The sequence below is a fragment of the Patagioenas fasciata genome, chromosome 29 (genome assembly GCF_037038585.1).
Source record: "Patagioenas fasciata isolate bPatFas1 chromosome 29, bPatFas1.hap1, whole genome shotgun sequence".
Lineage (NCBI taxonomy): Eukaryota > Metazoa > Chordata > Aves > Columbiformes > Columbidae > Patagioenas > Patagioenas fasciata.
In genome coordinates, this window is record NC_092548.1 from 3,618,225 (window position 1) to 3,637,754 (window position 19,530).

General features: G+C 47.2%; 1 protein-coding gene across 3 annotated transcripts; it reads right to left on the reverse strand.

Moving 5' to 3' along the window:
- Positions 1-4,632: 4,632 nt before the first annotated feature.
- LOC136113848 (procollagen galactosyltransferase 2-like) lies at positions 4,633-18,995 on the reverse strand. Of its 3 annotated transcripts, none has more exons than XR_011736016.1 (10): positions 18,014-18,995; positions 17,061-17,264; positions 13,088-13,207; positions 12,560-12,636; positions 10,543-10,649; positions 9,417-9,549; positions 8,130-8,239; positions 7,444-7,650; positions 5,379-6,838; positions 4,633-5,007 (listed from the first exon to the last, which is right to left on the reverse strand). XR_011736016.1 is itself a non-coding variant. In XM_071800214.1 (10 exons), exons 2-10 carry the CDS (start codon positions 18,060-18,062, stop codon positions 6,280-6,282), a joined length of 1,566 nt encoding a protein of 521 aa, XP_071656315.1. In that variant the 5' UTR covers positions 18,063-18,167; positions 18,899-18,978; the 3' UTR covers positions 4,633-6,279. The 3 variants fall into 3 exon arrangements, 2 of the variants coding, with proteins under 2 accessions (XP_071656315.1, XP_071656316.1); XM_071800214.1 differs by having other exon boundaries at positions 4,633-6,838; positions 18,014-18,167; positions 18,899-18,978; XM_071800215.1 differs by lacking the exon at positions 18,014-18,995 and having other exon boundaries at positions 4,633-6,838; positions 16,964-17,091.
- Positions 18,996-19,530: the final 535 nt, after the last annotated feature.

A 19,530-nucleotide genomic window follows, 5' to 3' on the forward strand; every position in this document is an offset into this window, starting at 1 on the left:
GTGAGCGCCCACAGCACCCCCGTCAACGCGCAGCCCAAACCTGCTCCAGGTGGGAGCTCTGGGGACAGCACCGTCACCATCGTCCCTCCCACCGACACTGCTGAGGAGCCTCAGCACAAGGTAGGGCCCGGGCCCTGTGTTCAGCACAAACAGCCTGTGCGAGGCTGCTGACGCTGCCGGCGGCCCCAGGCGCTTGCCCAAGCCTGTGGATCTTGACTGGAGCGTTGCTGGCAGTGGAATGGAGGGACCTGAGCTCTGGGAAAGGCGATTTTGGGGGGAGGGCTCATGTACATCAGCCCAGCCTAATTCTGGGGCAGGCAGAGCAGCTGAGCAAGTGAGAAGCAGGTGAGGTCAGAGCTCACCAGCCCTGTGGTTTGACCTGCCAGGAACTGCCCAGACCAAGCCTGGGCTGGGCTGGGTTCCGTTCCCAGGGAGCTTTGTCCTGCAGACTCTGCTCTCTTGACCTAAGCTGCCTTAACTGGGTTGCCGAAGCCCTTGTTAAGGCTGTTGTGCTGAAGAGTGTCATCTTTAGCTTTTGGATCTTTGAAATTCAATGGTAATGAATGTGTTTGATCTCGTCTCCCCCCTTGCTGCCATCTGATGACAAGTGCTCCAAGAAGTGCCCCGGCCCCGTGACTCCCGTTCCATCAAAAGAAGTGCCGCCAGTCCTGCCAGTCTACAACCAGCAGAGCGGAGAGAGCTGCGTCATCCGCACCAGCGTAGAAGAGGACAGAAGCGGCAACATCTACAGGAGCATCCTGGTGAGCGGTGGGAACAGCAAAGCGCTGTTACTGTGGGTGGTGTTTTCACCCCAGGTGACTTGAATGGTGCTTTTAGTTTCGGAAACACCTATTCCCCGATCAGACCTCCTTGACAGGGAACGTGACCGATGTTACAAATCAAAACATGTGGAGCAGGGGATGAATGAGAGGTTTGCAAAGAGCATCTCTCAGGGTTTCTGGCCTTGAAATTGAAGCTTGTATTTGATCAACAATGCCAAGGGAAGCACTCTGAGCAAGTGCCGGCTTTGCTGCCCCTGCTCTTCTGCCAGCGCCGGCTGTTGTGTGTCCAGCTCAGCACTGGGGTGTGTGAGCTGTGACACAAGGTGCCCCTTCCCCAGCAAACCCAGCTCCAAGGCCCAGAATCTTTGCAGGACATCGCAGAAAGTGTTTAGCAGGGGAGACTGTGGATTAATGGATGTCTGCAAACAGCAGCTGGGGCAGCTCTTGCTGCGGATTCGATGGCTGCTGAGAACAAGGTCTCACCTCTCCGAGCGGTTGCTCAGGAGAGCAGAGGCTGTGATTTCCTGCTGCATTTCTAGAGCAGTGTCTGTTGTCTTGAACTAACTCCACCCCCAGGTGTCGCAAAGAGCGTGTTTTAGCGTCTGGCAGAATCTGCGACTTGGTTACCAAGCGACTCCTTGCAACTCCCTCTTTGCAGCTGAGTAACCAAGAGAAGGCTCCTGCTGTCACCCAGCGAGCCATGGAGAAGCACAACCTGCAGTCTGGCTCGGCTGAGGATTACGAGCTGGTCCAGATCATCTCCGAGGACGAAGGTGGGGAAGCAGAACTCTGCTGCTGCTGCTGCTGGAAGAGCTCTGCTGCATTTTGCCGGCCAGAGTAACATGCGGAGCGACGTCAGAAACGCCATCGCCACGTTGTCCCAGCTGCCGGTGAGAATAAACCCCCAACGCTGAGTGGGGCGCCCATGAACGCTCGCTCTGCTCCCTCTCTTGCGGAGCTGGCGATCCCACCCAAGGCGAACGTGTTCTACGCCATGAGCACCCAGGGCAACTTCGACTGCATCCTGAGAAGAAAAGCTGCAGCACAGGAGGAGCCCGCACTTCATGGGTTGTAATGGCTGAGCTCTGGATAGGATTTACTGTTTATATTAGAAGTATGTAAACTTTTTTCCCCCCAGTTTTAGTCTGGAGTTCATGTATTTTAATATGTGACCTGTATATAATGTTTGAGCTTTGTATCATATTTAATATTTCTATAACGAGTATATTAACTTTTTTCCAGTGTTTGTCTGCAGTTAATGTATTTTAATACTTGATGTGTTGATCATATTTAATCTTTCCATACTTCTACAGAAACCTTCAATATTATAGAATCTTTTTTCTACTGATGTCTGCTTGGAGTTCCTATATTTAAATAGCTTAGCTTTATAGAATATTTTAGCTTTGTATAATATTCAGTATTCATAGAATAAGTACGTAAACTTTTTCCACTAATTTCTCCTTGGAGTTAATATATTGAAATGGTTTAGCTGTATCTCGTATTTGAGCTTTATTTAATATTTTTTATTTAACATACTGATATTTAATATTTATGTGATATTTTTATTTAATGTACTAATGTTTAATATTTATTTAATGTGTTTATTTAATGTACTAATATTTAATATTTATTTACTATGTACATAGACCTTCCCCAATAATTATTTTCTGGAGTTGATATATTTTATTACTAAATCTTTATACAATATTTGATCCTTGTATAATATTTAATATTGATATGATAAGTATATCAACTTTTTTCAACCCATTTTTGTCTGGAGTTAATGTATTTTAATGTTTCTTCTGTAGATAGTGTTTGAGCTTTATATCACATATCTAGAGATGCATATAAAATAAATAGAGAAACTTTTTTCCACCCTTTTTTTCTGGAGTTAATAGATACCAATAACTGAGCTTTATAGAACACATCATCTTTATTTAATATTTATAGAATAAATACTTGAACTTTTTTCCACCAATTCTTGTCTGGCATTAAAATATTCTAATATTTGATCCCTATGTCATATTCAATCTTTACATGGATGTAACAGCTCTATCATAAATACGTCACTTTTTTCCACTAATTCTTCTCTTGAGTTAATATATATTAAGATTTGAACTTTTATATCATACATAATCTTTATTTAATACATAATCTTTATTTACATAAGAAATCTGTGAACTTTTTTCCCCCACCAATTCTTGTCTGGCGTTAAAATATTTTAATATTTGATCCTTATGTAGTATTTAGTTTTTATAGATATGTAACATTTCTATCATAAATACGTAACTTTTTTCAACTGATTTTTGTTGGAGTTAATATAGTTTAATATTTGATCTTTAGATCATATTTAATCTCTATATATTATTTAATGTTTCTATAAAAATACGTAAACATTTTTCCAGTATTTTTTGATCTGGAGTTACTAGGATTAATATTTAAGCTTTATATAATACATAATCTTTATTTAATATTTATATAATAAATACTTGAACTTTATTCCACCAATTCCCGTCTGGAGTTAGTAGATTTTAGTGTTTGATCTCTAGATAATATTTGATCTTTATATGATATTTAATCTTCATATAATATTGAATGTTTCTATAATAAATGGATTAACTTTTGACCACTAATTTGTGTCTGGAGTTAATATATTTTAATGTTTGATTTTGTATTCTATTTAATCTTTAGTTAATATTTAATACTTATATAATACTTATATACTTATATACTTTATACTTATATAATACTTATATAATAAATATGCAAACGTTGTCTGGAGTTAGTAGATTTTAATGTTTGATCTTTAGATCATGTTTGAGCTTTGTATAATATTTAATGTATCTATAATAAATAGATGAACTTTTTAACACTATTTTGTGTCTGGAGCGAATGTATTTAAATATTTGATCTCGTGTAACATTCCATCTCTCTATAACCTTTAATGTTTCTATGATAAATACGTCAACTCTTCCCGCTCATCAGTGTCTCGTTCATCTCTTTTCCTCTCTGAGACTGCACCGCGGTCTGAGAGTTTCCACCTTTTCCCCGTTGTCTCCATCACGGCATTTGTTGCTCCTGGCAAAAAGACGACCCCGAATTTAAGCTGCCTCTTGCGTTCTGGTTGTACTTCAACTGCCCGGGGAGCCAGCACACTGTTGTCAGGTTGTCAGGTTCTGGTGACAGCCTTAGAACCGGTGACGTGCACCAACCCTGCCTGTGCCCTTGGTGTGAGCAGCTCCACTTGCTCCTCACCCTGGGGAAACTGCTCCTGGCTCCGGGTCTGTCACCCTCGCTGCGGGGTCTGCACCAGCCGGGGCTCCGGGGGCTTCGCTCTCGTGCTCCACAGCAGAGGACAAACCCCACGCTCACAGGAGAACACAATAACTCATGGAGCAGCTGAGCTTCACAGCAAAGGGGAAAAAGAGCAGAAAAAGAGCAGAACAGCGGAGAAGGGTTTGCACTGGCTCCTGCCTTCCCAAAACACAGTCAGTGCTGAGCAGGGAAAGCCCGGACAGCACCAGCCCAGGAGCTGAAAGCACAGACAGAGAACCAGCGCCTGTCGGAGCTGTGGAACCGCTGGGCAGCCACCGGGTCTTGCAGATGGAAATAAATAGAAAAGTGCACCTACACGCACACGTACGGGTGAAAGAACAGTCGGCTCCACTGAGGCCATGAAAGGGACACATTCATCTAATTCATTACATTTAGATCCTTAATTATTTCTCTCCCGTCCGTGAAACCTTCAAACCTCTTGTACTATTAATAACTCGCTTCCTAAATCAACTAAAAAAAAAAAACCCACGCACCTCAAAACAAACAAACAAATAAAAAAAGCAAAAACCCCAGCTGCAGTGTCAAGTAGTTTTTAATAAATTGCTACTGCTCTGCTTAGGGAAATCAAAGTTAAACAGAACTCTGCAGTGTGTCTGTCCCTTCCGTCTCCAGCCCCCAGCGGGGAGAACTGTGAGGAACACCAGGGCCGTTTCATGGAGAAACTGCTCCCGTGGGATCACAACGGGTCAGAAGAGGAACGGCTGGGAACCCAGAGCTGTGCTGACACACGTGCTGCTCCTACCCGCACCGACAGCGGCACCGCGCTGGATGCTCCGCTTCGCAGACGTCCTGCTGCTGAGGGCCGCGCCAAGCGTCTGCCGCCGTCTGGAGCATCGCCGTGCTGCACCGCGCTTCACACAGAGCCGGGCTGCCGCTCGTAAAGCCAGAGCTGAGGAGGAAAGGAGAGGAGCTGTCAGAGAGCGACGCCCCCGCGGCGCAGCCGCTCCGCACGCTCACCACGCAACATGGACGCTGCTCCAGCCTGCGGAGCAGAAGGAACTCGGCTTCCCGGCACAACAGGCGCATTTCCACGGGCAGGGACTCCGTGGTAGAGCGACAGAGCTGAACGACCTGCGCTGGCCTTCCCTGCCAGGCCTGCTCCCACCCCATGAAACAGCACACACAGCTGCCATTTTGCACCAGGTTTTATGCATTATCAAACCGGCTGACAGGTAAGAACACATCTTCTTGAGCAGAAAGCACAACATCCGTCAGGAGTTATTAAAGAACAAACACAAGTGAAAGCCCAGGCACACATACCCCACCGTACAGATCTCCAGCAGGTGAGTTTCTCGGTGGGAAGCGCAGGAGAACATCCCAGCCAACCCAAGCAGTGCAGGCCGGTATCACCTGCCCTCTGAGAATCGTTTGTTTTTAAAAATAATCACCATACTCTGCAGCAAGTACATCAGAACCCATCCAAAAAAAGAGACAAGTTTGCTCCTCACGTGAAAAAATATCCAGCCAAGCTGCCTTTCCGTCCTGTAACGCACAATAATTCTGTCGGGGCTGTCGAGAACAGTACGGATGACACCACCAACATCTTGGTAAGTTGCTTTGGTTTGATAAGGATAATGTCAAGCAGTTCGTAACCAAACATTTTAAAGTTCCTGAAAGTCCTAACACTTGGTTTTATGGCCTAATTAAACAGGCCTGCAAACAGGCTGTGAAGCTTCGTTTTCCTGAAGGAATAAGTGGAGGCACAGGGGGTGAAGCAGGACATGGCATGGACCAACTCTTCCCTTTTGCAACCTCCACTTCTGCTGCCAGCTCCCAGGATTTTAGCCACGCCAAGATGGCAGCTCCGGACTGGGAGGCCCGTTCAGATCCGGCAAGTTTTGTGATTTGCAGAGGGGAAGCCAGCGATCCTTTTCTATCAGCGTGCGATGAAGGAGATGACCCTACATGGAGCGCTGCTCCAGGGAGCTGGATGGTTTTGGAAACCATTTTGATTCCCTTTGAAAAAACAAACCCAAATACCCAAACACTCGCCCGCAGTTTCTCTCAGCGAACAGGGTTATAAAAAGCCTATGAACCTACGAGGAGTAACAGTTACACAGTAGCCTAGTGACAGCGATCCAGAAAGGTATGAACACTTGTACACCTCTATATATTAATCTTTATAAATACAGTATTCTACACAAGGAACTGTAGAAAGACGTCATTCAAGGTTTGGTTTTTCTTTTACAAAAGCTTGCGAGGGCTTTTGTTCAGATCTCTGCTTTTTTCCCTGCCAGTCTGCATCACTCGTTCTTTTTCCTCCTCCATCTCCCGCCTCGCCCTGCGCGTCTCGGTCAGCTGTCACATCAGGTCCAGGCTCTGTGCTCTGCCACTCGAAGCAGCGGGATGGAGACCACACGAAGAGCGGCTCCGCCACTGCCAAGGGTGAAAAGCTGGAGCGCGAGGCAGGTTCAGCGCCGACAGAGCCGCGGGGCCGCGGGCGGTCACAGCTCGTCCCTGGAGGACGGCGCGTCCGGAGACGACTGCGAGGGCAGAGCGTCCTTGTTCTGGGCGTCGCTGCGGATCGTGCCCTGCTGCCGGATTTCCAGGAGTGCGTTCTGCCCCAGTCCGTCGACACGGTCTCGTTGTCCCAGGTGGTGGAGGTCTCTGTGTCGCTAAGGTAGCCGGGCTGCCCTGTGTAGTGCGTGGGGTAGACGAGCAGGGGTTCTGCTGAAAAGGCTTTCAAGTCTCTGGACTTGTAGTACTCCATGTACTTTGCTCTAAAGAGGAGAGAAAAATCATCAGGGACAGAGTGAAATGCTTATAACTGCGAGATACAAGCCCATCCACTGAGTGAATGTGTCCCAAGCAGCACAGGTAGTTGCTGTGGTGGGGTCTGACCTTCTACCCACTGCATTCAGCTTTAGAAAAATAAAACGTGAGCATCACAACATCACACGCTGCATACTAAGCGCCGTGAGGTTTTGCGTAGCTTGAGTCAAACAGCATTAAAACACTAAAGAACCGAATGATTATTAACCTGATCTTTTGTTGGTTTAGGTCTCAGTACTGGTTGATAAATCAACATTTTTGCAGATGAAGCTGAAGAGCACGAAGTGAGCTCCATTTTCTGAAGTGCCCCACAGAGCACTCAAGTCATCAACCTGCTGAAAACTGTAACGTGAATAATTTGGACTCCAAGCTCCAAAATTAATCATTTATATGTACCACACTAAGTGTGCACACATAAACAAGGGTATACATAAGCATATATAGATATTAACACATATGATATACACTACACAAATCTACCAACCAGATCTTAATCATTCAGCAAGACCAAGCTCACGTGAACCCAAGTAACGAAGACATCCGACCTACTCACACCGGGTGCTTGTTGTACATGACTGGCAGAAATTCATCCACCGGCAACATCTTGCCGAAAGGCTCCGCTCCGATGAGCTTCTGAACCCCCTGGAAGGAGATCGCGTAGCCCAGGGTCCAGTACGAGTAATCGGCTTCCACCAGGTTCATGACGTTGGGAACCGCTTTCTCAGGCTCCTGCACCTGCATCCTTTTCCGGCCAATGTAGCTTAAAGGGGGAAAAGACCACAGAAATCGGAACCTAAATGTGAATCTGCAGCAGTTAGGACCACACAACTGTCCATGTCAAGCGGGGAAGGACAAAGGGTGGATCTAAGAAGCAATCCCTGACACATTTCTATCCTGTACCACTCTCAGACATTCAAATCTTACCCCAGCGGGTGGTACAGATGCGAAAGACTTGATAAGGCAGCTGAGATGACACGGTCCAAGCCTCAGCGCTGAGCTGTGGCAGTTCCTCTGTCACAGCAGTGTCCCCAGACGACCAACACTGCCCACAAAGCGCACCAGTGGTACCCAACACAGCCGGGGCACCCCAGCACCAGCCTGGCCCAGAAGCAGAGTTATCCTGATGGGAAGAGCCATCAAGAAGCCTCTGCCACCTTTCCCTGCACTCCAGCATCACCCTCCATCTCTGCTGCTCATGTCCCCTGTGTGCCCAGAGCTTCACGAGGGCCAGTGACTCACATCAGCTCCCAGTCTAGCTGGGCTTGTTCAATGTCATCCATCAGCTTCATGAGCTTCCTCTTGAACTCGTCCTCAATAACAAGCGTCTTCTCCAGTTCTCTGTTCACCACCTGAAACAAGATGGTTCAGAAGTGATCACAGTGGCCCCGAAATCTCTGGGGGTCATCCTGACCTGGTCCTGGCCCTCTGGACCATACAGGTAGGGAGGCTGGAGAACCAGCCCCAGATTCACAGCTCAGCTGGGACGAGCTGTCCAAAAATATCCTGTGGCTGAGCATCTGCAACCTAGAAAAACCCTCCATGTGATGCTGCAGCACCTCAACCCCGTGAGCTACCATCTTGCACGACCACCTCCTCCTTTGACAACAAAACCACTGTTCAGAAAAACCTGTTTCTGTTCGGAAAAAAAGTGTTTCTGGAATCTGGAGAATGATCCAGCACATCCAAAGTCTGGCCCTGGCAACTTCAAGAACACACATGCAAAGGCATCCTCCAAGTGGGTTCCCATCTTACCATCTGACCATTGGCGATGCAGAAGTCTCAAGCCCCAAATCATTGCCTGATTTCTCAGTGCTGAAGTCCCTGCTGCTGGCTGAAAGGTATTTGGATCATCCAACCATCACAGTCACATTTGGGCAGCTGCTGCCTTAGACCGGTCTTCTCTAAGCACCAAGTTGTTCTCCCTGCCTCCACATCCCACCTCGCTCGAAATGATCCCTCCCGTTGATGTCAGGCTGTGTAGCTCCAGCACCTCCAACCAGCACAGCCCAGATCCTCTCAAGTGTGACTCCCCAGGTGACCAGGACAGATGGAAGCTACAGCTACTACAACCCAAACAATACCTGTTAGCTCAAGTAACAGAGATCCCTGCTGCTAAATTTATTTATGATATACCAGCTCAAAAAAAAGCAGTTAGCAGAGCCACTGGAACTTGCTCCAGCACACATGAAGAACCAGGGAAATAAAACAGGAGTTTCTTTAATACCATTTGTTCTTCAAAACCTTCCTGCCTTTCTCCTAAACAAACTCACTCCAAACAGGCTATCAGATGGTCTGCAAAACCAATCGTGAAAACATTCTGATAAAAATCACTTGGCAAACGGAGAGTAGAGCTGAGAAAGCTGAGCAATGTGTTCAAGAGAACCCCTGTACGCGATCCCCTACAAACCAAGTAAAACCATCCTACACTTCCAGAAACCGGTATTATATTTGTCCTGGGACCGTCCGTGTGCCTTCCCACTGCTCCTGCCCTCAGCACCCTCCCCAGGGCACCCGCACCCCCCTCACCTCCTCCCAGATGCAGCAGTGGCTGAGGAAGCAGCCGATCTCTCCCCGGGTGAGGGGCCGCGAGGAGCACGGGTCCCGGTAACCCGGCAGCATGTCGATGCTGAGAGCTTTGAGCTGACTCGTGTTCAGCGCTCTGAGAAAGAGAGAACACCTATCAGCATTTAAATAGAAAGCAAATTCAAGTCGGACACAGACACAACGGGGGAAGTGCTACTGATGTTCAGAGATAAGCTGTAACTCACGAAATTCCTGCACTTGTTTTGCTCAAAAACCGGGAGAAAAATTAACTAACTGATTTACATTCTAAATCAAGCTTAGAAATGATATCCTTAACTCTGCCAACGACTTCTTGTGGGACCATCAATATGGCAGGAGCTTGGCTTCAAATATTTTCCTAAGAGGTCCTGATGGGTGCGCAAGTCTCCGAGACCACCAGATGGCATGGGGGTTCCCACTTCCCTTTTTGCGAGTCCCAGACCAAAAATTTCTGCCTTGATTTCTCAAGATAAAAACATCTTACCATGCCTTAAAGTAAGGGCTGTGTCAGGGTTAATACTGTAGCCCAACAGCTTTGTAGCACGAGGACAGACAAATCTCTCAGGAGATGATTGCTCTCACACACTTTCGCTGCTTTCTAATTGTGTGCAAGTGTTACAGTTCACAGAAAGGAGTATGATTTTAACCTGATTTTCATCTTAGGTTGGATCTGGGGAACAATTTCTTCCCCAAAGGGCTGTGGGGCATTGAACAGGCTGCCCAGGGCAGTGCTGGAGTCACCATCCCTGGAGGGCTGGACAGACGGACATGCGGTTCTCAGGACATGGGGCAGGGACAGGGGTGGGGGAACAGTTGGACTCGATGATCTTGAGGGGCTTTTCCAACCCAAATGATTCTGTGATTCTATCAGCCTGACCCACACCGCCCTGGTTCTCTCATGAAGACCAATTACAAAAGAAGACACAAACAGAGTAAAACTGCCCCAAAGCAGGGGCAGTTAGGTTAATAAAATGTCCACCTCTCCCTCAGCCCATCCATCCCCAGCAGGAGGGAGGTCAGGGCACCCAAGGAGATGGTGTCCAGCACAACCCCCTCTTTGCAAACATCAGCAACCCCAGCCGAAACTCACTTCCCATCCACGGCCTCTGCTATCTTGACTGCAATCTCCTGCTCGTAGAGAGTCCGCAGCACCCGATCCCGCCTGTCCTTCCGGCGCTTCAGGTTGATCATGAAAATCTGGGTTGAAGAGAGAGACATCAAGCTCACAGCCTGGGAGCGAGGAGGAGAAGTGACTTCTCGCCTACCCTTCTTCAGCAGCAGATCTTAAAATACCAGCTGTGATTTTATCCCAGGTTGCGTAGAATTTGTCAGAAAGTTGGGGTTGGTTTTGAGTTGGAAGGTTAGAGGTTCATTCTTTGTCTAACAACTACTTTTTAAGGACGTTTTATGTCACAAGGAAAAGCTGCTCATCAAGGATGAATAAAGGTGAGAGCAGACCAGTTACAGCCAAGTCTATAATTTCCAAAGATATAAGATGTTTTGATTTATATTAAACACAGAGTCAAATGTCCAGCTCCAGTCCCAGAGGAACATCGACCCACATGTTTCTCCACAATGCCACCACTACCTGTATTTAGGATTATCTGCGGGGTCACCACCCAAGCACAAGAACACAGCAAAGAGAATTTTTGTAAATCACTTCAGGCACTGAAAATTCACAGAATTTTCACCAAAAAAATCACAGAATTTTCACAAAAAAATCACAGAATTTTCACCAAAAAAAAAATCTGCTGCTTCCCCTGCCAGAGCAGAAAGCCCAGCACAGAGCCCAGATCACACCCAGAGATGTCTGCGCCAGGCTCTGCCCAAGCCTAAGCAGACAGACTTTTTGGTGGGGGGCAGAGGACCAAAACCCTCATTTGCAGGTAAACTGCAGAGGGGCTGGGATGTTTTTCAGTCCCAGGCAGACAAGTGCAGCTTTGTAGCCTGTGGAGCAAAAACCTCGAGCCAGTAAGAAGCGGATCCAGTTCTAGGTCAGCACAAATGCAAAAATAATAAATTGGATAAATAGAGCGCAGCCACAAAGGACAACACGGCAAAAAACCTACAACAGCTGCGCCCTAAACACAGACGCTCCAACAAATCGTGTTTGGAATTCACGTGTCGTATAAACAGATGTAACAGAATAAGCCAAGAAAACAAAGGCTTCTCTGGTCTCCACAACTGCCACCCTGGCAGCTGCATAAAAACACAACTCCTGGTTAATTAAAGCACAGCAGATCCCTCTCCAGCCTTTCCCCTCAATGCCTGCACCCTCCATAACATGGAGAACAGGGAGGAGAGGGATTTCTGCGGGGTTTTGGGGCAGGACCGCTGTCAGGAACCACCTTTCTAATGCACTTTTAAAGGCCATAGCAGAAAAATGTGGTGACCGAGCAGGGCAGGAGGAGAGCTGCACCAGTAAGGGGGGAGCACACATGGTTTCCGGCCCTCCTAGACGTCCCCATCTTGGACAGAACTCGGCTGAGAGCCTCCCCCATCTTCTCCAGGCTCCCCAGTGCCTCTCTCAGGGGAGAAAATCATTCCTGTCTCTCACTGGAACACAGGAGAGGTTTCCCGAACGACCAGTTCTTGCTGCAGAATGGAAGGATGGCTAAGCTGCCCCACAGAGTCAGATGTAGAGGAAATGGCACAAGAATCGGGGGAGTTAAATGATGTGTTTTTCACTCTCACTTCTGCCATCTCTTCCTGGCTGGATTAAAACATCCGTACCATCAATGCAGGAAGCCCACAGATTTGCTGAGCACTGCCCTGGCACACCAACCTTAATCGGGGGTTTTGTAGCAGGTATGAAATGCCCACAGACCTGAGTGGCCTCATTTCTCCCCAGCAAATGCCAGAGGGCAAGAATGCTCCCTGAGCCCTTTCCCTTCTGCTTCCCTGACCTCAGAAGTTCTCCCCACGTAAGGACGGCTGTTTGCTCCTGGCAAAAAGCTGAAATCCAACAGACGAGTGACTGGGAAAGAGCTTAAACGTATGAAGAGATGGGAATGGGAAACGGCTGGAAGGTCAGTTACAGGGAGATCCCAGCTCCATTAGGTGAGAAACAGGAAGACAAGACAATGGCAGCAAAATAAGTTCCTTACTTCATCAAATCCCATCTTGTCAGGGTTCTTCGGCGGAACAGAGACAAACTGTGAGGGTTCAACGGGAGGACGATCAACTGGAAGAGAGGAGAGATCCCAAGCATCACCTTCATGCACTAACAATAACGTGTGTGTGTGTGTGTTTGCATCTCTGGACCTAAAGCCCCAGGGACCTGGCTGATGAAGTCAGGCAGGAGTGGGTGCAGCACAGAGCGTCCATGTCACAGAACAGAAGCCAGCAGCCATCTGCCAGACATAGCTCAGGAGAGACACGAGGTTCTGCAGCATCCTTGCCACGTTAAAGATGCATTTTTGCATTCGATATGGGGAAGTTAAGGAGTTTTGTCAACGGAGCTGACCTGACCGTGAAGCGATTGCATCTCTAGGTAGAAAAACAGTGGAAAAATGGGAAACTGCATGTCAAACCAGGATGAGAACAGTCGGATCAGGAGGCAGATTCCCAGGGGTAAGAGAGCTCTCCAAACCTTAACTTGGGGGTGTCCATCACAGCAAGGCACAGTAACTTACTCATTGCCTCAATGAGGGTGTGCACAAAGTTCTCGGTTTCTTCTTGCAGCGTCTGGTGCGATTTCAGGGGCATGGGAAGGAAACCATAGTGTTCACGGTTGCAGATGAACATCTGTATACCTGGGGATCACATAAAAAAACAGAAAATAGAGTCAGGTCTCTTAAAAGGAGTTCGCTGCTCTGTTGCTATGTACCCACAATCAAATTCGTTGCCAGGAGCCCAGTCCCAAAAAGTTCTGCTTCAAAAGCAAATGAAGGGGTTTAACTTAAATCCCTGGAAGGCTTGAACAAATGTGGAGATGAGGTTCTCAGGGACATGAGTTAGTGCCAGGGGTGGGTTAACGGTTGGACTCGATGATCTTGGTCTTTTCCAAGCAAAATGAGTCTATGAAATTCATAGTGACATTTTCTGTATCATTTGGCTGGCAGCACGTGGTCTCTCCTCTGAAAACAATTTCCAGTTGCTCCATAACCGAAGGTATTTTTAATTGCCATCAGTTTTCTCTTAGGAGAGACTGGAAACTCCCTCTTAGCCCAGAGAAAGGGTCTCTTTTGGCCTTTGCCTTCATGCTATGAAAACAATCTCTCAGCAGAGGGCAGAACCGGCCTTTGGCAAAGCGATGTTTGATGCACACAGCGGATCTGCTGGGAGAACTGGGGAGCATCCCAGAAACCCCTGTATTCCCCAAACCCCACCTGCACCGCTCAGACCTGGTGCAATCCCTTCACAGAGCCAGAAGCAGGAGCAGGTTTGCACCATCCAAATCAACCAAATCCTAGAGAGAGAGAGCAGCAGGGAGAAAGAGATGCTTCCAAAAATAGGTGATACCGTAACTTCCTTCTGCTCAAAAGCTTTTGTAACTGCTTTTTCAAGGAGCTGAATCTGAAGGCATGGAACAAGAAGAAGATGCAAAGCTTCCCTTCTGAGCAGATCCATTTGCAAGGGAGAGACCCACACGCTGCTGGGAATGTCGCAACCTGTGATCAGTAAGATGCTGTTCCCCCCAGACTCACCAAGAGTTTGCTCATTATCGGCTATAACTTTTCTTTTTTTTTTTAATTAAACAAGCAGAATCACCCTTGTCCCTCTAGGAAATAAATGAAAAGCAGACACCACCTGGTGAGAGTTGGTGCTTTCATGTATTAATCCTCCTAAATCCCTGGTATTTTTAGCAAGGCAGAATTATCTGCACTACTGACCCCGGTGTTTCTACTGTTTGAAGTTCTGCAAGGAAACTGCTGGCTACACTACTGCCAAAACACATTCAGCTGTCAGCTGCAATTTAGGTAAATGGCAAAATAAAAAATACTACCTGCTAATATTAATGGATTTGGCACTGATCTAATCAACTAATCTTATCTGGCTCACTGATCTCCGTTTTTATCTTCCGCTGGCTTAAACACAGTTAATCTGCATAGATTCACACCAGTATTTCTGTTTCTTCTGGGATAAAAGTTACTTCAAAATGGTAAATCTACCTTAAAACGGGGAGGAGGACTCACTCTCCGGCTCTGTTTTTATAATAAAATAAAAGTTTGCTACAAAGGACAGAAGGCTAGAGATACTGGTGTTACTATTAGCCTTTGTAAGGCAGTGAGCAGGGTTCACAGTCATATGCCTTAAATAAATCCACAGTCATATTTAGGCAACCTAAATTTCCCCCACATCCCTGCGACTGGACATTCCTGGTTGGCCTGAGGTCTTCAGAGCCTCAGGCTGAAGGAAGCTCAGAAGGTCTGGCCAGCTCAACATCATCTTGCCAGTGCAAAGGGCTCTACGGAGACCGCCCTCCTCAATAAAACACCTGCGCTGGGTTTTGTTCTGTGCTCCGCAGCCCACGCCCTCTCGGCAGAAGTGGGACGGGTGGGATGGTCTCTGTGGAGCATCACAAACCGCCTGCTTCGAGCAGAAGATTCACTGCTGGAAAAATCAATGGGTTGACCTGAGGCGTTAAGCGCAGTACTTGGCCCAGACAAAAGCCAACATCGTTTATGGCTTCAGGGAAATAAGTGGAATTACTCTGAAGAGAAGTATACCTCAAAGTCCATACATTTTTCACATTTCTGAACTTGGATGTCATCCTTTTGTCCTGGGTGACAAAACTCAGCCCAGGACACAAGCCAACAATCTGAGAAGATCAGCGGGCCAGACTGCCGAGGTCAGCTCTGGAAAAAGCTGAAGTGTTCTAGGATGGAAGGAAAAAATGATGGGTTTGAATCCCTGAAATATTTCTGAAGCAGTTGGAGCTGATGCAATGCAGTTCCCAGACTAATTGGATGCTGTCAGAGGGAACAAGGGGCAGGTAGATTTGAGGGAACCTGCTTTGCTCACTGGACCTAAACCTCTGTTCTCTTTTGGAGCCAACAAACCCACGGCCTGACTCAAAAGGTCAGGGCCCCAAAAGTGCCCTGCAAACTCTCATCTTCCTCTGCCTCCCAAGGGCTCAATTTCAGCTCTGGTTGCGTCTCCTCTCCCACTCATCCATGCTCCACATCCCCTGGAAGCTGAGTTTTAAAAAGCCCTGCTTATCATGCCAAGAACACTGTCTTTCGCAGTGCTGTTTGCAACAGGAAGGATCACTCAAAAGAAAGCTGCGAACAGTCGCTGCACTGCTCTGTAAGTGGTGGGAAAGGCAGATTTCTCAGCCTGGCTCTTCTCTAGAAGCCACTGTTGACAAGCCACACTTCTTCACTTTCCCTCTACTTGTCTGCACCCCAAGAACAGCCCCTCCTTCTCACCTTAACTTTTTACAAGGAGAGGACAGATAACACCAGCTGCACATCACTCAGGAGACCCAAAACCCGACTTTCCCCAAGTAATTCACCCCAGTAAGCCAGCAAACCAGTTGTGAAGCTCTGAACAGAAGCGCGTTTCATCAGTGCCGCTGAGGTTTCATCAGTCATTTTTTCCTTTATAAGGCCCCAAACTTTGCCCTTTTCAACACAGGAGAGCAAAGAACAATACAGATGGTCATTAAAAACATACCCTTCCCAGGAGCTCCTTTCATAGATGTGGCACAGTTCTGCCAGCCAGGACTTCGCTAGAGACAGAATACCCACCAGATCCAAAAATAAACAGGACTAATCATCCTCACCAGAAGAACAAGCAGCTGTAGCAGTGGTATCGTGCACTAAGAGACAGCGAATCCCCCAAGACACATGGAGCTCCGCACACACCAACAGCCGTTCCAGGTAGAAGAAGACACTGAGGTGGTGCCTTGGCCCGAAAGGACTCCTGAGTTTCAGATCTAACTGAAATCCTCCCAATGTCTGGTAGAAACTGGTCCCAAACATCTCAAGACTGGTTCTTGACTCATTCTCCCAAAGTCCCAGTGAGGCGTCAGTTCTGTGGAGATTTTACCGCTCTCACGCCAGCAAGAAATTTCCTCTGAGCACAGCCCACAGCCCCCACATCACTCCCTGAAAGCTGCACTGATTCTGCTTAAAGCAAACAGAACCAACAAAAGAAAAACCTCTTAACTCTCAGACAATTCCTGCTGAGCTGCCACAAAGCAAAGCTTCATCAAGCACTGCAGGCAAGCAACTTGGGTTTTATTTTGCACAAACACTGCAACGTCTAAAAAGTGTCTCTTGTCCTCCCCCCTTCCTCATGGAGTCTCCTGGAAGTGGTGAATTTAGACAACTACAGAGTGCCTTCCACTCTCACAGCATTCACTTGTGCTCGCTATCATCTCACTGTGACAAAAAACAAAGGTAGATGCCACTAATTTTGTCTCTGAAACATTGCCTTCGTCCCTAGAATAGTTCCCATGTCTTTTGAAGCTATCTGTGATTCAAAACTGCACTGCCACTCACTTGCTGCTGGTTGTCCCTGACCAGATCCAGAAGAGAAAAGGGAACAGGGTCTTAACTCACCACTGAAGCCAAAAAATTGGCTTTTGGTCTGTGAACTCCAAAGTAAAGATCTGCATGTCTACGAGTGAATCCTGCCCAGCAAAGTCTCCAGACACACCTGCCTGGCGACTGGAGAAGGCAAAGACCATGGTATCGTCAAAGCTCCAGGTGTAGTCCTGATGTGGGGGGTAGAACATCAGCTTGGCGGAGGCTTCTTTCCTCAAGTCGATGAGGAAGGTGGAATGAATCATCGGGACAGCAAACCAGCCTGTCCTCCTCCATTCCCGGATCAGGGGGTAATCCAGGGTCCTTTTGTAATACCCTGCAAACAGAAGCAGAGGGCTGGATGTGACAGAAGACTTCAGTTTCACAGCTGCTCCCCAGCAAAAGCTCCTACCCTTAGTCCTGCTCAGCAGAGACGGATCAGTGCTCAGTTCTCAGATTTTGAAGTGTCCCCATTTTGAAAAGGGCTCAGTCAAGTATGCAGAAACAATCTTCAACCAAAAAGGTTAAAATATGACCTTCTCTCTGCTTTTCAGCAGCTAATGGAAATTCAAGCCTTTCTGCTACAAAATTCCCTTGCAACAGAGCTTCAAATCTCGGATTTTTTTCCCCTGGCTCTCTGGAAACCTTTTTTTTGCACATAGACTCTCAGCTCTGACCCTGGAAGCTGCTGAGCATCTGTGGCATCCTCTGTGTTCAACAAGCACAAAGGACATTCAGTGTCTCACCGAATAGGACCTGCAAAGTATTTCTGGCCACGACCTAAAGAGCTTTGCCAACCTTTCGGCACTGAGGGTGCGACACCCGCCTTGTGCAGCTCACAGCTGGGTCTGCAGGTGCCATATGTCTAAAGCTATCAGATTTGGAAATCAATACACTGAATTCCCCCTGAAAGAAAGTCCTAATGCACCAATTAGACATCTGAACATGGCTGACGGTTGGGTCCGTAGTGGATTCTGGTCTTTACAGAAATGATGAGTCACTAAAATCAGTTGAAGTTACTTTTGATTTATATTTTCCAAGAGCATCCTAGCAACAGCCGAGCAAATCACTGCAGAACCACTTTACCCTGCCTTTGCGCAGAAGCACCGTGTGGTGCGTTTGTCTGTTTATGCATCTGTTGGTTTGCCCTTCGGAAACCTTCTGACCACGCTGTGAGGCCTGGGTGTCTCAGATGTCCACGAAGAGCAGCGAGCGGGCAGAGCCCTCACCGGCATTCCCGCTGCGGGAAGGGTTAAAACATCCAACGTTAACAGACAGCCGAGAATGCCCACAGGTGAAAGATGCTGGAAACTTCATTTTTGTCCTCCTCCACTTGCTCACTACGGGCTTGTGGGGCTTTTCATGGCTCATAAATCACCTGTAGCCAAGAAAGACTCCAACTTGTCAGCACTGTTGTGCTCTCCTAAGGACAGCTTCACGACAGCTGAATGTCAGGCTGTCTGCAGCTGGGTTTGGCTTTGTGTTTTAGGGCGTTCTCCAGTTCCTGCTCCCTCCCCAAGTCTCCAGGGAGAGCAGGGCTGAGAGCACGAAGCTGCAGGACTGCGAGCACAGAAACAAGCAGCAGTAACTAAGAGAAAAGGAAAAAAAGTGGGAACTTTCCTCTTCATCTGAGCAGCTTTTTTCAGCAAATCCTGCAAGATGCATTTGCTGCGAGGTTTTTTTTCCCCTCCTTTTCTCAGTAATCCTGGTAATGATGGAGATTTTCTGCTGGAGAGGTAACAGCAGGGGCCAGGGCTGCGGCTGGTGCACACTGGCAGAGCCCCATGCCAGGCTGTGGAGAACTGCTGATTTACATCAGGACTTCACCTTAAACACTTAAAGGACAATGCCTTTCCTATAAAGTTTATTTCTCCATTTTAAAACAAAAACTGAAACAAGTAAACACACCCCCCCACACACCCCTTTTCTTATCTGTGTATTTACTTCCCAAGAATTTGGCGAGTTCAGGACCTTTTCCTGCTATTTTTACTCAATTAGTTGGTCTGACTTGTGGAACTCCTTGTCATAAGATGGTGCGGGGGCCAAAAGAGAAAAGATTCGGTGATTTCTGTAAAAGAAAAAATATAATCACCGAGAGCTTTAAAAACAAAGACCTTCCTCAAGAAATCCTACAGAAGGAGACTGCCAGAGGATGTTTTACACCAGAAGTGGGAAATGGAGTTTGTTCTTCATTTCACTGCAGCAATAATGACAATAATTAGTAACCGGGTAGCTCTCTGGAGCAAAGCAAGAGGGCAGGAAATGGCTGGAGCACGGAGCCTCTCCAACATCCCCAAGGGATGACGGAACACCTGCCAGCAGCAGAGCAGCAAACAGGTCAAAAACCCCATCTCATTATGGAGATTTACCTGTGGGCTTGGAGAAACGAGTATTAATTACAGTCCTCACCTCAGACTGTGCAGGAGAAGAATGGACTCCGACAACTCTATGAGAGTTGTAAACTGAAGCTGTTTAATGTAAAGTTTGATCAGGTTATATAGTCTTAAACTGCTGATTTTGTAGTTACATTATTTATACTTGGATAATTATAGTTAGATTACGCGCTGCTTACATTTCTCTAGCTAATACATGATTGATTGCTA

Bases quoted from the DNA above. Each gene is read 5' to 3' on its own strand.
- LOC136113848 (XM_071800214.1), bottom strand. From the start codon at position 18,062: ATGCATAAACAGACAAACGCACCACACGGTGCTTCTGCGCAAAGGCAG. The intron at 9,550-10,542 runs GTGAGTTTCGGC...TCTCTTTCTCAG, and splicing joins GCAGAGGCCGTGGATGGGAA to AGCGCTGAACACGAGTCAGC. The intron at 6,839-7,443 runs GTGAGTAGGTCG...TCTCCTCTTTAG, and splicing joins ATGTACAACAAGCACCCGGT to AGCAAAGTACATGGAGTACT.